General features: G+C 39.6%; 1 protein-coding gene across 3 annotated transcripts in view; it reads left to right on the forward strand.

The window, feature by feature from the left end:
• KREMEN1 (kringle containing transmembrane protein 1) overlaps positions 1 to 18862 on the forward strand; it is a 43880-nt gene that overhangs the window by 14313 nt on the left and 10705 nt on the right. For 2 of the 3 annotated variants that reach the window (XM_061370894.1, XM_061370893.1), the window contains exons 4-9: positions 7049 to 7173; positions 7627 to 7780; positions 8237 to 8569; positions 9146 to 9304; positions 10357 to 10441; positions 11393 to 11596. In XM_061370894.1, coding sequence (XP_061226878.1) covers positions 7049 to 7173; positions 7627 to 7780; positions 8237 to 8569; positions 9146 to 9304; positions 10357 to 10441; positions 11393 to 11555 — 1019 coding nt within the window. In that variant the 3' untranslated portion in view covers positions 11556 to 11596. Of the gene's footprint in view, positions 1 to 7048; positions 7174 to 7626; positions 7781 to 8236; positions 8570 to 9145; positions 9305 to 10356; positions 10442 to 11392; positions 11930 to 18862 lie in introns of those variants that run through there. The other variant, XM_061370892.1, reaches the window with a different exon arrangement.

An 18862-nucleotide genomic window follows, 5' to 3' on the forward strand; every position in this document is an offset into this window, starting at 1 on the left:
ATATCAGAATTACTGGATGATATTAGTTTCAAATAATACCAGACAGAAAATTACTCAAAACTTAAGAAGTACTGCTAGTATTTTAATCCATAAAAATATGTCATTAATTTATTAAAATCTAGAGGACAAAAATGAATAGGAAATTATGAATTAATTTTTTTACAAGTTACATGTGTCCATCATTTGCAGTTGGCTTGTAAAATTATGGCATTAGTTTAATGTACATAACACACAGAATTGCTTGGAAGAAATAAATACAGTGTGAGAGGACATAGTGAAAAGATTGCTATTTGTTTGGTATATGGGAGCTCTGGTCTAGAATTCTATTGCTTGCTAGTGCATGTATTTAGCATTGATGTGAAACCACAAACTGGACTTGGGTATTTTGACACGTCATTCACAGGCTACTCATCTGAAGCTTCTTTCTGGTATTTAATATTTTTAATGTATTACATTATTTACTTGCCCAAAATGTGGAGGTTTTGTCATGATGCTCTGGGAGCTGGTGAACTTCTTTCATGGAGACAGGCTGAGAGAGCTGGGCTTGTTCAGCCTGGAGGAGAGAAGGGTCTGGGGAGACCTTACAGCAGGTTCCAGTGCCTGAAGGGGCTACAGGAAACCTAGAGAAGGGCTTTGGAGTAGGGCCTGTAAGGACAGCACAAGGGGGAACGGCTTTAACTTGCCAGAGGGGAGACCGAGATGAGCTCTTAGGCAGAAGCTCTTCCCTGTGAGGGTGTTGAGGCACTGGCACAGGGTGCCCAGAGAAGCTGTGGCTGCCCCATCCCTGGCAGTGCTCAAGACCAGGTTGGATGGGGCTTGGAGCAAGCTGCTCCAGTGGAAGGGGTCCCTGCCTGTGGCAGGGAGTTGGAACTGCATGAGCTTTAGGGTCTCTCCAACCTAAGCCATTTTGTGATTCTATGATTCGTGACAATATGTTCCAAAATTTCCTGAATGCTCCAGGATAAACTCTTAAGAATCACATTATTTAAAATATGCCTAAATATTAAAAATATATTCCAGATTTGCATGTTAACAAGCAACCATAACTACACATTTTATTAAGTCTAACAGTTTTTGCCTTTAGTTGCTTTCCTAACTTCTGTGCAAGTACTCTCTAATGGATAACATGTGTATGCTGTTAAGCATCAGCAGTTGTCCTTATGGAGGGATACTTTCAATTGGAAGAAGTATATTTCTTACTTGAAGTAAACAAAACCAAACAAAGAAAAATGGATCTAAAAAGATTTTTTTTTACTTTGTCCACAGTTTGTTTTTTTATGAATGTGAGTGATTCACTTCTCCAAGCGAGGCAAACAAATACATATGTGTGATCTTAAGTCACGTGACTTACCTAGACTTAAATACAGATGAAGGAGTCTGATTTAAATAACACAAAATCATTCAACACTCCAATTCTCATTGTTCAGAGGACATCTTACTCTTATTTTTCTGATATACCAGATCCTATTTAGGAAACATGACCCTCCTAATTGAGAAATTTATCTTGGTCTAAAGTGGAAGAATTTGCATTTTCTTTAAAGACCACAGATGTTAACAAATTCTCTGGATATGGCACCAGTAAAAAAGCTGAAAGGCAAATTCTCTCCCCTCCATTTGTTCTACACAAAGGATCCTTTTAAAAGCAGCCTCACTCATTTTCTCTGTGGTGGGGAGCAGAGGATTTAAAGTTGGACAGTTACTTGCACAGATAATCCAGACTTACATTTAAAAAATGTCCCTTTGGCCAGTAGCAGCTGCTTCAAGCATTGCACTGAAACTGGATACTAGAAAAAGGAATTGCAGCAATTTAGAACAAACTGTACATTGCAAGCCCATCCAAGTCTTAATACAAACCTCATGGTGTATGAAGCTGTGCAAGTAAAAAAAAATAATAATACCCCCCAAAAAAAACACAAACCTTTCATTTTTTACCAGATTTTCTGTTTTCAGTAAGCATGATGCTAAATCATAGGACCATCAAAAACAACTTGTGAAGTGCATAATACAAAACTGAGTTCTGTGAACAGAAAGCACTTGTGTAAAGAAACGCTATTTTTTAGAAGTAAAAATTGTCTTACATAAGCTTATTTTCCATAATTATATTTACTACTGGAAAAGTATCTGGAGCATAATTTAGTTATAAACTATAACCACATACACCACTACAATGCCAACAACATGAAACATCTTGATTGCCTAGAGAGATTTGCATGCAGTGATTCACTGTTACAATAATTAAGGATCTACAGTTAAGAATTTTTCATTATGATGATGATTTCACATGATTATATCATGTGTCTCATTCACTAAGACGTAACGCTTAATTCAGAAATGTGTTCTGGCATTCTGCATGTGTAAACATGCTATACAGAATTTAGCAATGTTAGACGAGGATGGATGGGCATAATTACAGAAGACAGTGGTAGTTACCTCAGTAGGAGCTTAGTCTTCCTTTTTCTTCCTCTCCTTCTCTTAATGGCTTGTCTTGCTAAGCAGCCTGGAATGGACATAAACAAAAGGCAAAAAGGCAACACTGAGTCCTGAGAGAACACGTGCATCTCACATGGAGAATTCGGAACCAAATGCTTTAGATGGTTTGTTCAGTGTTGCAGCTATTCCTGACTTCTTTTTTTTTTTTCTTTTTATCTCTTTCTTTGTTAATGAGGTTAGGTTGAAATTCAAAGGAAGTAACTTACGCTCCCAAAACGTAAAAGGCTTGCAGTCTTACTTAATTGCATCTCCATGTTTGTGGCTCACATGAGTTTCTTACCATAAACAACAGATTTCCTGTGTGCATATATGTCATCTAGTGAAGTTGACTGAAATATTGATGAAGTATTAAATAGCAGAGCCAGATAAGTTATACAGAGCTGTATCGATCACTCCAAGATTGACTTGTCCAAATTTTAACACAAGAACGAGGGGAGTAGCTTGAACAATTTGAGACAGTATACTGGTGCAGACCAGACCTACTATTGCAAAAAGCTACGAGGTTTTTGAAAGACACATGGATAAGCATAGCTGGAATATGGTTTGGAGCTCAAAAGGGTGAATTCCATGTTTTAATATGTGTGCCTTAATGTGTAAAACGCAGAAGCTCTGGTGTTTGCCAAGACATCATTATGTCATATGCTGCTTAAAAGAAAAACAGCATGATTGCATAAAAGAGGTGACATTTTAAGCACAAGAGAACAAACGGATGAAGACAGTGTAATGGTGAGACATCACTGATCAGCATCAACAGTAATTGCAGAATATTGACCATTTCAGTTTTGCAAAGTTTCCTTAGTAGCTAGAACAAATTAAGGCAAAAGATTATGTTGAAAATTTTTAAGGCTCAGAGTAACTAAACAGACATTACCTATCTAGAAGCACTTTTGATTCTTCATTGCTCTACATACATATACATACACACACACACACACACACACACACACACACACACACACACACACACACAGGGTTGTAGGATACCCCAGGTTGGAAGGGACCTCAGGCCGTCATCTTTGCTTGCGCAAAGTAGGGCCAGCTCTGAGATCAGACCAAGTTACTCAGTTTGTCAGATTAGACCAAGTTTATCGCGTCAGGCCATGAGAACCTCCAGGGATGCAGAATACACTCCCTCTCTGGGCCCTTGTTCCCATGCTTGACTGCCAGCATGGTGAAATGATTTTCCTTGTATCCAGTCTGAACATCTCATGTTTCAACTTAAGCTCATTACTTCTTGTCCAAAACGCGTCACTGTGAAGACCCTGGCTCCACTGTTGCGACAACCTCCATGCAGGCATTGCAGAGCTGCTAGGGAGTGCCCGGAGCCTCCTCTTCTGCAGGCTAAACAAGCCCCAGTACCTCAGCCTCTTCTCACAGGGCAAGTCCTCCGGCCCTCTGAGCATCTTGGCTCTCTGCTGAATTCGCTTCAGACAATTACATGTTTTTCTTGCAGTGTTGGGCCTGAAACTGGACAAAGTAATCTTGATGTGGCCCTAACAAGTGCTGAGTAGAGGAACAGTTCACTTCCCTTGATCTCTAGCTGTGCTCATTTTAATACCAGCTTGTTGGCCTTTGTTGCCTGGCTCAGTGTCTGTCAGCACCTCTAGGGCCTTTTCTGCAGAGCTGCTCCATGTACATAAACGTACACGGTTCTTTGTTTAGATTTATGTTGGGCAGCTTCCTAGGCATACATCCTGATCCAGTTCAATATAGTATGAAAGAAGAGCATATTATTCTAATATACTAAAAACATTGTTGAAAAGCAGTAATTTGTCACAACTGTGGATCTGACGCAAAAACTGCTTGCCAATTAGATTTTCTCAAACTCAGGTTACAAGTTATCTCCCCTCTGCTATAACATTTATACTGTGTATTTTGATTACCCTTCAGTAGCAATTAAGTGGTGTCTCAGGTTTAGGACCAGCCATCAGTAGCCATAGGAAGAGATGGTGTATCAAAATCATGTATATGCATGTACAAGAGTAAACTTTCACATGTGTTACCCCAGTTCAGGGGAGTGTTTATTTATATATTTGATGTGGAACTATGAAGTTCTTTTAGGTGAGCATATATCCTTCAGCTCATGTCATTTGTTAAGTTTGATGTCAAAGTTATCTGAAGAGCTGGGCAGTGACATGGAACTTACTATTCACTGTTGAGTTAGATTGATGCTTCTCCTGTTTATTCCAAATCACAGGACACTAATTTTGTTTTCTAGAGAAAAGAAAGTTAAAATACTGTTGGGACACCAGGGAGACTAATGAAGCTGTACCCAAATAGTAGGCTTCATTTAGTTACACAATATAAGCAGCTTTTAAATTGCTCAGTCTGGTTGCTTAGCATGGAACATACTGAAGTACTAATCCTCTGGAGAAAAGGCTGTAGGGTCTCACCAATAAAGTTACATTAAAAAAAAAGTAGAATTTGAAGAAATCCCAGGTCTCCAAGGAAAATGAAGCTTTCTCAGGGTCATGAAATCATGCACTGTACAGAAAAACTGAGCGCTCAGAGTTATCTGCCCAGCTGCACTCAGCTGGGGTGGGGCTGCAAATGGGGATTTCCAAAGGTATGTTGAATCAGGCTGTAACTTGAAGTCGCAGTACTCATATACATGTTGGTGCAGGGCATATCAAAGCCATAATTCCATGCAAGCATTTATAATTTAAATTGTGTCATTCTCAGAAAACTGTTTTATGAACAATATTTCAAGCAACATCTAATTCTTCAAAAAATATATATTATAAATTCAGTTTACATTATGAAAATATACAATATGAATTTTCTCCCCAACTTCATTAATTCTTCCTTATGATACTATACTCATGCTCCTTAAGAGTATAATCATATACACACCAGTATATTTGCTGGTCACTAAGAGATGTGCTAACCCTCTTCCTCAAAATAAGGAAGCGGCCATAGGCAACACAGCCTAAGTATGGGAGCAGAAACTCAGACAGACCTGTTAGCTGTTCCAGATGTCAGAATGATTCTGATTTTAACAGTAAACTGACATCAGTTTATGAGCTTAGCATATAATATTCCAAAAGAATAAGGACAAACCCATCTTTGTTAAGATCAGACAAATAGAAATTCTGAACTCAAAACATTATTTCAACAGCTGCTGCACATGGACATGAATCAGAAGTCCCAGAAATGGGCCTTCCAGAATCCAGTGAAGAGATACTTTCAGGACTACTATAAAGACTTCTCAGTACAAAAAGCATCATTGCATTCCTATGGTATTTATGTGATAGTATAATAATACAGAAGCAGTTTACTAACACATGGGTTATCTGATAGAGAAAAGGGCCACCTGTACAAGAGATGACTAGCTCAAAAGGAGCCCCAAAGCAACTGAACCACATGCTAACAGCCATTGGAGGCAGCATCCCCCTACCCCTGACCCCCCAAAAAAACAAACCAAAACAGAACCCCCAAACCAACCCAAAACCCTATTGGTAAGTCAAAAACCTAAATCAGTGCTGTGGGACAGTAGTGAGAGTTCAGAGTTTACTGGATACTGGAATAACAAATGACTGAGAAAGTCAAACTCTTACACAGCCTCTTACTGCATCACATGTTGTACAGAGTAGTGGACGTGAACAAAAAATAATCCTTGTCAATCTGGTACAGAAACAAAAACTATCTGACCAATGAGCTGGTAACAGATTAATTCCAAGTATGTAAGCAGATACGACAAGTAGGCAAGGGATAATTTTATGCCATCAGCACAGCACTATATTGTACCCCATATCCTCTCTCTAGTAATCAGGTCTAAATTCCAGTGCTTTGATGAAAAGTGCAAGAATAAAACAAAACCAGAGGACAAATTATGCATTGAAGGGGGAACACTTTCTGATCTGCCATGCTGACCAGCGAGCCTTCAAATGTTGATTTGTACAGTATAACTAGATGTTTCTTTAAAAAAATAATATTGCTCATTTTCAGTCTCCTTTTACACACCAAAAAAATTATTTTAAATTCATACTAGAATTTGAGTTTTAAATATTAAGAAATTCTCCTATATAAGTATATAGACCCCCCCATAAAACTTGATAAACTCCATCCTAAAAGAGCTTAGGTTTCCTTTCTCAAGTATCCTGTTTAGAAAACTTCCAGAATGCCATTGTTTTGAAGATCAGACTGAAATCACAGTATTGATTTTACATTGTTAGGACATGAGTGGTAGTATTTTAAAACCTCCAAACCTCTGAACCTGACATAATAATGCCAGGGTTTTTTGTAATTGTCTCTATCAGGAGAAATGAAACAGGTATTTACCTTGTCTGTATCACTGTGGCTTACAGAAACCAACTACAGGGTATTGCAGGTGTATTGCTAAGAAGATATGATGCTATTTCACTACTTGTCATTTATCCCTGGACATGTTTGGAAAATATAACAAGGATCTAGAATAGAGTAACATTTCCCATACTGCAAAATGAAGACAAGGACATACAGAGAGCTGCCTAGTAGCCAGGTAGTGCATAAAGTGGTCTGTGTCTTGGGTGTTGCCAGGCACACCTTTAAAATGACTGTTGTCTGTTATCCTTGCCAGTGCCGGGGAATCTAGGGTGTTACAAGGACCATGGAGAGCCACCACCTTTGACTGGCACCAGCGAGACCTCCAATAAACTTACTATCCAAACGTGCATCAGTTCCTGTCGAAGTCAGCAATTCAAGGTGATTTCTTTGAAATACATTTACAAGATATTTTCAAAGACAGAAGATAGCAATATGCCAAGAGCTCTTCATCATATTTCCCTGCCCCCTCCCCACTTTTTGTATTTTTAACCTTTAGGAGGTCTGAGGTCTCCCTGTTCCAGGGACCTAGCCCTCTCTCTGCATCCAGAACAGTTTGGGCAAATGACCACTGAGTAATGCCAGGATACCAGGACAAAATATGCTTGCTTCCTGCAGTTATGAGTGATAGGGTGCCCTAATTGCCCCCTGTTTGGTCTTTCTCAAGGAGCATCCTGACAGCTCAAACAAAACCAGTTTGTGGTGGGACCTTTGACTAATCATACTTCTCCAGAACACACATACTCTGCCGCCAGCTTTCTTGCTCATACAGCCTCCTGCTGTCACTCTTTTAAATATTATCCTTTCCTTCCTTCTGCTTCTTTGTTGTCAAAGTTTGCAGGCATGGAGTCAGGTTATGCTTGTTTCTGTGGAAATAATCCTGACTACTGGAGATACGGGGAGGCAGCCAGTACGGAATGCAACAGTGTTTGCTTTGGAGACCATACTCAGCCTTGCGGTGGGGATGGCAGAGTCATTCTTTTTGACAGTAAGTATTGAAACAGACACAGTTTTTCCCAAAGGAGAGGCCTCAAATGTTCGACAAATTAGGGAAAAGGGTTTAAATGCAGTGAGAACAGTTGCACACTAAACATCAAAACACCTAAATTCAGTATAAAATAAAGCTGCTTTCCATTTTGGCATAAAATTCACATCCATTAATAATGTGAAATCATTCTTCCAAGAAATTATGCCTGCTCAGGCAACTAACTCATGCTGTAGAGGTTGTCTCTTACTTCCCCACAAATGGTACTAACTCAGCTATCACAAACAGTATGTCACAGAAAGACTCCTTCAGAACTGATCTTACCAGAGGGTAGACACATGATCAAGTGAGGTGCCTCAAATAAAATCTCAATCTATACTAACTTGGGCTTTTTTATTAAACCAGACAAAACTTGCTATAAACCACTTAACACAACTCTTCCTCCTTTTCTTTTCACAGCCCTTATTGGTGCCTGTGGAGGGAATTACACTTCTGCTACAGCTGTGATCTATTCCCCAGATTTTCCTGACACATACGGCACAGGCAAAGTCTGTTACTGGACCATACAAGTTCCAGGAGCATCTCAAATCCACTTCAGCTTTGCCCTTTTTGAAATCAAAGATGCTACAGATATGGTGGAACTGCTGGATGGCTATACCTATCATGTTCTAGCCCGTTTTAATGGCAAGAACCGGCCTCCCCAAACATTTAACATCTCTTTGGATTTTGTCATTTTGTACTTTTTCTCAGATGAAATTAATCAAGCCCAGGGATTTGCTATCAGATACAGAGGTAAGAGACCAACTTTGCTGTTTCTACCTTTCAATGAGCTGTTAAAGCATTTAATTCACATAAAAGATTTCTGAATTGGCAAAAAAAGAGCAAATATTTTAACTCCCACATCTATGGGTGTTTCTTCTATCTTGCTGCCACTGCTCAGTGGGTGAAAGCTTCACTAACGTTTCACTGTTTGGAACACTCCAGCCAGGTATGTCATAAAATAAGCAAAATATAATTTTTAAAAATTAAATCTTATACATACCTGTCAAATCAGATTGGAAAATGACAAAGCTGAAACAAAAGACAGTAGTCTGCCTGCGTCTTTGTTAATCTTGGCTCTTCACAACAGTCTGTTACACTCAGAAGAAAACATTTTAGTCCTTCAGTTGTACCTGCTGTTATGATGAACAGCAGCTTCCAGAAAAATGTGGAGAACCCCAGCTTGTTGAAGTACAGGCTTTTTCTGGTATCAGGCATAATTTGATTATTGGAGAGCTATAGGTAAACCAGAGAGCTGCTTACAAGCACAAAATAAAGTCCAACTATACCTTTTAAGAAATTATAATAATCATACTCTTGTGTTCCCAGCTGTGAAGGACAATGTGCATCAAAACAAGATTCTAGTGAATCAGACCTTTTCCGAGAAGATAAATGAACAAGCAAATCTCAGCATCAGTGCAGCCCGGTCATCAAAGATACTTTATGTCATCACAACCAGCCCAAGTCATCCCAGTAGCTCCATGCCTGGTAATAGTACAAGAAAATGTGGAAACAGAGAAAACATGTTGCCAAGGCACAATCTAGAGTCGCTATTTTCTTTGCCTCCTGTACCACTGATCCACTATGCCTTTTACCAATAGATTAATTTTCATTTAGTCTAATTACCACTAACTGTGCTGCTCTCATGACTTTCCAAAACTCACTTCTTGGCCTAAATCAGTTAGAAATACTGTGAAGATGCTGACTCCTTGAGAATGAAAGCACATGATAATATGTGAGTCAAAGCAGTCTCCTTACTAGAATCAGCTTCAGTGACCAGTGCCTACCATAGAGGTGGCAAAAGGCACTGAAAAAAGAGTAAGCTTTTGTAGTCTGGAAGAGTCTCAATGCAGGATGTGTCCCAGTCACACGAACTCACAAAAAGATACAGCAGTAATATAAAGAGGGCTCTACAAGGATGAAACAAATTAATGGGTGTAGGGAAAAGGCTACTGAGAACTGTTACTTGTCTAGAGCTCACTTTCAAGACCATTCAGGAAATTGTTGAGTTGTAAACAGTTGAAGAGTGGAAATGCATTCTTGCTGAATACCACTTTTGGCCTCTCCTGTCTTTCAACTACCCTGGGTATATCTATGTTTATATATTGTTGAAGCTGGGCCATGATCACACTGTGGACACTCTAATAGCTGTTATAAAACTAGGCCATCTCCTTGCAAACACAGGGTCACTACTGGTAGCATATAGTCTAGTATGTTCTTTAGTCTGCTTTTAAATTTTTCTGTGAGTTTTGATTCCTTTCCTACAGACTAGTTAAATAATTTTACTGGTATATGCTTTCATTTTCCCAGCTTTCAGTTCTTAGGGATCAGTCATGCATGGGGAAAATACAGTTCTGACTGAGAGTTACACAGTTTCTGCCAGCCTTTACAGAAAATACTTAAAGGTATAAGACACATCTAAATTACAGTTTTGAGTAATGCATTAGAAGGCTATGGGTTTCTTTTGTGCAATATTCTTACATTAAAAACTGTAAATGAATGAATGAACTGAGAACTTCTCTCCCTCTCCTCTTTTACAGAGTGGACAATATATAGTCTCACAGCACTGCTCATCCTAAGTATTACAGCCATAATAGCAAAGATATTCCTCCACATTACCATGAGGTGAGTCTGGAGCAAAACTGGCCTTGAGACCTGACGCACTTCATTTCTCTGCCTTATGATATTGTCGGATTGGTCATATTCAAATCTAAGTTATATATTACATATTTGTATCCTCATAAAAGGGACTAAATAAGCACATTTTTGGAACCTTCCAGTCTGTTAGGATAGCATTTGCTGCTGGAATATTTACTTTGGTCTTGTTTTGACAAGATTTGTATTTTAAGGAGTAAAAAGGCTTCTCATACTGAGTGATGTTATAGAGCAAGGAGGAAAATGTAATCAGTCATCTGGCATTGGGGGGAAGAGTTCAAATGAGGATAATACTTTGTGGGGAAAAATTAAAACCCCATCACAGCACAGGAAACTGGGGAAAAGAGTTAGATAAGGGCTAGTTAATACTGTCTTTTACTGAAATATTGAAACTGGTTCAAAAAAGAATCACAGAAATTAAAATCTGTGTTATGGTGTGACACTTAACCAGTTTGTTGGTTGTTTTGGGTTGGGGTTTTTTTTGCCTATTAATAAAAACAACATAACATTATTACTGTATTTCTCTACACTTATACCAAGTAATTTTTGTGTCCTCTAGATGGACACTCATTGAATAAAATGATGGCTGAGTTATCAGTGAATCGTAAATGTTGAATATTGTATTTACATACCACAAACAGGCTTAAATATACATGGAAATATATGTATATTAATGGCAGTTAGTAACAGAATATGTACAGGCTTCTTAATATTGTTGCTTTTGTTAGGGTAGCAGCTATTCTAGCAACAGAATGCCTAATTTTTCATTTGGTCAAGAAAGAACCGACAAACACTCCAAAACCCCATGTAACTGTGCCACAGGTAGAAAGAAAAGGTGTCACAGATTTCGTGGAAACTGACTAAAAGCAGCAGCACCCCAAGCACCTTAACACTCGCAGTGAATTAACACTTGTTTCCTAGATCCCATCAGATACCATCTGCAACTGGAACAGAAGATTCCAATGAGGTTACCTCTGCTGGAGAGATCTGGAGTATATTTTACCAGCCATCCACGTCAATATCCATCTTCAAGAAAAAGCTTCGAAGTCAACAAGATGACTGCAACCCACTAGTGGGAAACTGAAGTGTCTTAATGTCACAAGAATCAACCTTCTTAAAATCCAGGTGACTTGGGAATCATATTTTTTTTCCTCTGAATCTCATACTTGTTTTCCCAAAAGTGCATTTTCCAAAGGCTTTTGAGTGACTTTGCCTGTCTTCTGCTCTCTTGGGTACACTAAGGGCAACAGGAGCAATTAATTGCAGCAATAGTTTTGAACTATCTGGTGTTCATTGAATCTGTGGTGCTGTTAATTACTGCCTTGAGACCAGTGCACTTAAAATCTATGTCAAAACCTGTGAAACACAAAATGCCCTGTACTCCTGCGAAAAGTAACTGAAGGAGTACCTGCAGGTTGAGGACTTCTTGTGTCCTGCTTTCCTGTATAACTGTATTGTGTCAGGTTACTTTAGTCCTTTTATCTCAAGGCTGAAGACTGAGATAGGTACTGATGACCTACTGAGCTTCCACAGCAACCAGAATTCACTAGCCTGGATACCAATGTGTCTAACTGGTTCTATACAGTAAAATCGGAGTCGAAGACTTTGAGATCAGCTTGGTTGCCCAGTGCTCTGCTGTTTCTACGGTTTCTGTTTCTAGAAGCAGAGATGTACAAATAAAATCAAATTCAGGAGACAAACACACTATGGAATTTCAGCTGCAAATGTGAGTTTTCATGGAGAAATGCTTACCAGGTCAGGAGGATCTGCACGAGCAATGGAGACTTTTAAATGAATATGTTTGACCCATCATTCACTGATGATTATGATGATTTTGTTCATATTCACAGTGATCTTTTAAAACACTACCATACTCCAGACTAAAGTCATAGAATCATAGAACAGTTAGGGTTGGAAAGGACCTTAAGATCATCAAGTTCCAACCCCCCTGCCATGGGCAGGGACACCCCGCTCTAAACCATATCACCCAAGGCCTTGACCAACCTGGCCTTGAATACTGCCAGGGATGGAGCATTCACAACCTCCCTGGGCAACCCATTCCAGTGCCTCACCACCCTAACAAGAAAGAATTTTCTCCTTACATCCAATCCTGGATGTAAGCCTGGGACTTCTTAAAGGATTGTCCAAAGAAATTGTAAATCCACTGAATTTTTAAACAGTGAGGCTGACTAAGACAAATTCTTACTCTGAAGTTAAAAGATACTGATCTTGGCAGCCTAAACTATTTACAGAGTTGTAGCCTGCTGTCAACAACTCACCTATGCCAGGCTGCGCATCTGAACACGTACAAGTTGCCTTGATACTTACTTGTGAGAAGAAAAAGTGTCTCTGTGCCTGCAAAATTAAAACTGAACTGCATTTTTAAGATCATACTTTTAATTGTTAAAGAACTAATACATCAGTGGGGATCTGATCTGTGGAATTTTCATTGATTGCAACAGACAGCATTAACTCTTTTTCCTCTATGGTAGAATATCTGTCTGCCCACAGTGCTCAAACTTGGTGATCTTCAACCTTTCAGCTTCAGCCAGTCAGACCAGCAAGATATTTGGGAAAAGCTGATAATGCAGAAATCAGATAAATTCACTGGAAAACTGAATGAGCAGCTCTGTGAACTAAGTTAAAGGAAATTCAGTGAGAATCATTAAAGTACAAATGGAATAGATATCAGTTTAAATATACACCAACGGTCAGTGTATATCAGACTTGCAGTCACAGAACTACTATTAAATGCATCTGCAAAAGAGAACTAATAAACTTGTAACCAAGTTTAAATGCATTGTAGTATCTGCCCTTCTGCTTTTAACATGTAAATGCCTACTCTTCATGAGGTCTAGAGATTCTTTGAAAAAACCAGGCATGTAAGAATAGACAATGAAATACTGTGCCTTACTTGCCACTGTAGATTGTAGATCTAGGCTTTTACCTGAATTTAATTCATTCCAGCTCCATTTATGTACCATAGATGAGCGTCAGAGGCAGCTGAACAATACCACAACAAATGCTTAATAAAAGCAAGACCTTACAGAGACAGCATTTATGGAATTGTTTATATAAAAAACCTGGAATATCATGGGAACATCTAGTACTTTATTGCATGAGCTGCTGGAAAGAATGTAGGAAAATACAATTACCATATTGCCTAAAATCAAGACAGGACAAGTTGTAAAATACACTTGTTACCTCTTTTGTGTCATCAGATTGGGCCAAAAAACATTACGTCTTTCAGACCAACAAAAAATTCTGAATTGCCCTTGTAACTGTCAAGTTTTGCATCATACTGTGTAGGGAAGGTGTCCACCTCACAGATTCCTAGCAAAACAAATTAGTTTGCTTCCAAAGCATGCTTAATATGGTTTAGTAATGGAAAACCGGGAGGAGAGTCATGCTGCAAAGCTAGATCCTGAAGAGAGAAGTTATGAGTACACTGTGATCAAGCTGTTTGCTTGCCTTATTAAATGTTCTTGAGCAGTTAAATAGTCAGACAGTCAAAGGGATATTCATAAAGCAGCTAATGCTAATAAACTGGGGAAAAAATAAATCAGTGTCCCATGACTGATTTCTGCTTCTGCAGAATGAAAAAATACAGAACTGTTTAGACTGGTCTTCAGTAAATAATGTAATTTCCCTGTAAAATTAGAGAGAGCCCATTACAAACAACAACAAAAAGGACAAATGCTGCTAATGCAAAATCAGAGAATTTACAAACTGAGATTTTGCTTTGGTCCCTTAGTCCTCAACTATTTTTTAAATAATAAAATCGCATTTCATGGACCTGTCTTAGGGAATGTTTACCCAGTTTCTGTACAAAAGACCCATAAAACCAGCAGTTACAGCAGATTAACTAGCCATGGCAACAACAAACGTGACTAAGCTTAAGGTATTTGACAGTGTGCAGGTAAACACACTAATAACAGTGTGGAGGAAACTGTTATGTCTGTCAGATTGTCTGAGTCTGGATACTTTTAATACAGGGTCCCTTAAAAAGCACTTCTTCCTCTGCAGGCATGAGATCATGAGGAGCAGGTAGGGTCTCTGCTGTGGCTTTTTAGAAGATGTGGTCTGGTGGCTTGTGCTCCACGTGCAAACACTTCAGTGGATGGTGGTAAATGGCCAGTGTTTGTGGCAGCTATTAACATCACTTTTTGATGTTTGCTAGAAGGCTTTGGGGAGGGAAAGAAGAAAAGTCTGATATGCACAGCTGTTCAAATCCCACAGGATTCAGCACACAGAACGGTCCTGTGGCACTAGCAGCTGAGTGCTGACAGCTGGAGGGCACGGACACCTCGGGTGGTTCGTGTTCATTGTGTTACCTTCCATAAACTGAAATGACTGTGGAAAAGTTTGTTTGGAATTGTATCTGAATGGCTTTCTGACCTCCTACCTAGCAATTCCCTCCACAGGCCGGACTGGCTGCAAACGTGACATTGGCCACAATTTCAAAAGCAACTGGTTTGACAACAAAACCATAATGAGGAGCTGCCTCTTCATACACAGGCATTCCCTCTTCACTCAGCTGGCTGCGTGGTGGTGCAGTAAACCAACCAGGTTACAAACTACTCTTGCTTTCTCTTCCCCAAGTTCCTTTTACAGAGAGTTCTCTGAGCTGCTTTACTGAGTGGTTGCACAGAGGTGAACTAGCACAGCTATGTGGACAGTAAGCCATAGGAAAAAGACAGTTGTCTACCCCAGAAGCAGAGCAGTAAGTACTCTTGATAGCACTGCCATCGCAGCAGTTTGTGAGCCTGCCTTCTTGCTTCACACAGCATCTCAGTTACAAAAGTCTGCAGTGTCTGTGGCCCTCAGGTGGAAGGGGACAGCTGGACAAGTGGCATCCCCCATTCAAAATCTACATTTGAAACTACTTTGTTGACTAGCTGATTTCTGTGTGTACTTTTGTCTTAATACTGTTATGTTGGGGGGAAATAGAGACTATGTTATTTAAAAACGTGTGATATGTTATCATAGTAATATATATTTATATATGTATAGGAAATGCATTATTTAATACAGCATATTATGCTTGTATCTTGCTAACATAGGAAGAGAAAATGTTAGTTTACACTGTGGGAAAATAAATTTTCTATACACTGTAACCATAGGGGAAAAAAGTAATCAAACATAATTCATTGGTATATATGATACAAGAACACTGAGAAGAGGGTAACCCTGACAGTTTTGTGGCAGAATAGATGCTGATGAAACAACTGCCTTAAAACACACTTTCCTTCTTTGAATCTCTTTTCTAGCTTGTAATTGTTCTGCACATTCACATGTGTATACTCTCAGGACCATCTGAAGAAACATCAAACATGTCATCTGCTTTTTCAATCGAGCAGTAACACAGTCTTTTTTAGGGCCTGTTTCTGCCAGACTTTCTACAGCCAGTGCAGTGTTGAGGAGGTTTATCAGACTGCTCATGCAGACAGCCCAGTGATACCACAGAATTATAGTCACTGTATTCTGAGCTCCCTTGGCAGTAGTATAAATGGGATATTTCTACTGATAGCTCTGGAAACAGTCCTGAATCTGCAGCCTGTATCACTACAGGCCAAACACATCAGCGGACACTTGGCTGCCACAGCATGAGTGTGACTAGCTTTTCCAGTTTCATCTTCTGCTTAATAAGCCTTCTCAGGCAGCGGGAAGACTGCTGGCAGGATTTTCTAGTGCACCACTTTGCCTAAAGGAAGGGTGAACTACAAAAACAACTGACAAAAACTTGTCCAACTAGTTCTTAATACCAATGATATTTCACAATCTTGCAATGAAATATAGTCCAGTGATAGTTTCAACTGAATATTATTCTAGATGTTTATGAATAACTTTATCAATCTGATAGTGTGAGATTGTGAGAGTGAAAAATGTAACTGTCTTCTGACCATACCGTTTTATTTGTAACATCCCCCCAACACACACACATTTCACACAACTGGTCCTTTATCCACTTCACTGAGGACCTGTGCTTTGGGATACAGTTTGGCATTCTGGATTTCAGTCTCAAGACAATTTACTGTAAGTCCAAAGGTTGTCACATGAACCAGATGAGACTGACAGGGAAACAGAATGAATACAACTTGCAGCAACTTACCACTGAACTCTGTATTTACACATGCTCGTCCTGTGTCCAGCAAACAGCTGTAAGCAGTCATGATAGAATTAAAAAAACCCTCACAAAACCAGTGAATTTCTGCAGGAGGGTTCAGCTTGTGCTGCTGAAGCACAGCCGGCAGCGAATAGAGGCAGAAACTGCTGCAGTTCACCAGCACATTACAGCAGCATTGTCTGCTGCAGACGGTAGAAGGGAAAGTGGTTCCATACAGAAAATACAGTACTGTTCTGAGAAGCAATTTCTGAGGTAGCATCAAATCGAAGTTTTCAATTTACATGTTTCCAAACTATTAGAATATTAATTCTTCCAGTGTTTTCTCTGCAGATTGCAGCAGCATGTAATGGTCTTTCCAGTTTTTTCTTTCATGAATTCCTCCTTCTGACCAAAATGCTACACTTTGTTGAAGAAATCTTCAGCTATATTTTATGTAAACATCTGAACACCAGCATCAGATATCAAAACTGTCTGCAGCTTCTGGTGTCAGGGCTCAAGCTCTCATTTTCTGGTAGAAATACCACTGTTACAGGGAAGGTTATTCTGCTGTCCTTTCTTGCCATTCAGGTTATGAGACTCGTCTCTGCTGCTTATTCTGGGGACTGCTGCCTTATCTGTTGTTTCCTAAGCAACAGTTTCATTCCCCACGAGGGAGATGTATTCTTTGTTTTGAAAGAGACACTCTTCTGTGATCTGTTCCAAGTCACAGGAGCATGGCACTTCTGCTGTAAGGTGAAATACCTGGTTTCAGGTTCGCTGTTTTCTCCTTGGCCAAACACTCAGGACAGGCTCCACACAGTATGAACACAGCTGTCATCCTTTTAAGGACACTTTTCTTACTGAACTCAAGTAACAGTCAGTGTTACCCGACAGCTGTCACAGCATTCCACAGATGCACCCAATATTGCTACAGCAAAAATGAGATAGTGTTACCAAACCACCAAGTGTTACCATAATGTACAATCTCATTAAGAATAGCTTGCTCCTGCTGCTTCTTGTTTTACCCTATGGAGATGGTAACATGAATTTGTTCCTTAAATATTGAACTCAAAGAACCCCCCTACCAAATATGAAAATACTAATTTTTTTTTATAGAAGTATGTTTACATTTAGTCATAATAACCCCCCCCCACAACAAATAAGAGACAGGATACCACAAACACACACACACAAAACAAAGCACCACATTCAAGTTCAGCCAACAGCCCATAGCTGTCTCTCTCAAAGAGACCAAGTATGGGCTTACTGATGATTGTGTGGGACAGCACAATAGAGGCACATCCTGTTGTTAAAAGCACTATAGCCTCAAGATTTTCTTCAGAACAAGAAATGACAAAACAAAACCCTAGTTAGCAATGGCAAACTGGGAAGGGTGCAGGGAAGGAAGAGGAACGAGGCTCAGATGTGACCTGTCAGCACAAGTCTATCAGCCAAACACATATAGCAGGTTTTATGCGATTTTTAAGACCGTTTAATGAACTAATTTGCAGATAAAATGCATATCTGTAATTATTGGCAGTCACCAACATTCTGTTCATTAAGCAAAAAAAGGGAATGCATTTTGATTAGGAAGCACTTGCTGGAGCTGCTTAACTCCCTCCTGCCTGTTGCTCTTCCATTATTGTGCCTGTCTTCTCATACAGACCAGGCTTCCCCATTCCCGTATTATCCAAAATGAGAACAATGGATGCTCATGCTAGAAAGTGTCCCATGCAACATGATACTCTTCAGTTCAACAGGCTGGCTGCCATCCCAAACATGGGAGGTCTCACAAATGAAGGAGAGGACTGGAGAAAAGTAAGGCTCATTTCTTGGCTGAATTCTGAGGTGACTGAATTGCAGTGCACTTGAACATGGATGAAAGAAGGGGAAAGTCAAAGGAATTGCCAGGTAAAAAAGCGAGAAACTGGAAAACAGATTTTCTCTTGTGTATCACTGCATGGGGAATAATGTATGGAGAAAAACTGTTTATACAATAACACATAAACACCCCTTACATAAATACACACGTGACAACACACATAAATACATACATGGACACACATGCACGTTGGTAGTCACACACATCTAAACCCCTCTTTGCTGTCTGCAAACATCTTTGGTCAAATTATGCCCTCTGCCGGCAAAACGAGAGTAGCACAGCCCTGATTTTCATGGCGGCGGGACCAGGGCAAGGACTTGCATTTACTTTGATTACTCAAGCCATGATTTATCCAGTTGTGCCCACCTGCACCACGCTGGCTCAGGACTCGAATCAGTATTAT

Source organism: Neopsephotus bourkii, unplaced genomic scaffold (assembly GCF_033783945.1).
Source record: "Neopsephotus bourkii isolate Nb327-2 ecotype Australia unplaced genomic scaffold, CSIRO-AGI_Nbou_v1 NB_1542, whole genome shotgun sequence".
NCBI classification, from domain to species: domain Eukaryota; kingdom Metazoa; phylum Chordata; class Aves; order Psittaciformes; family Psittacidae; genus Neopsephotus; species Neopsephotus bourkii.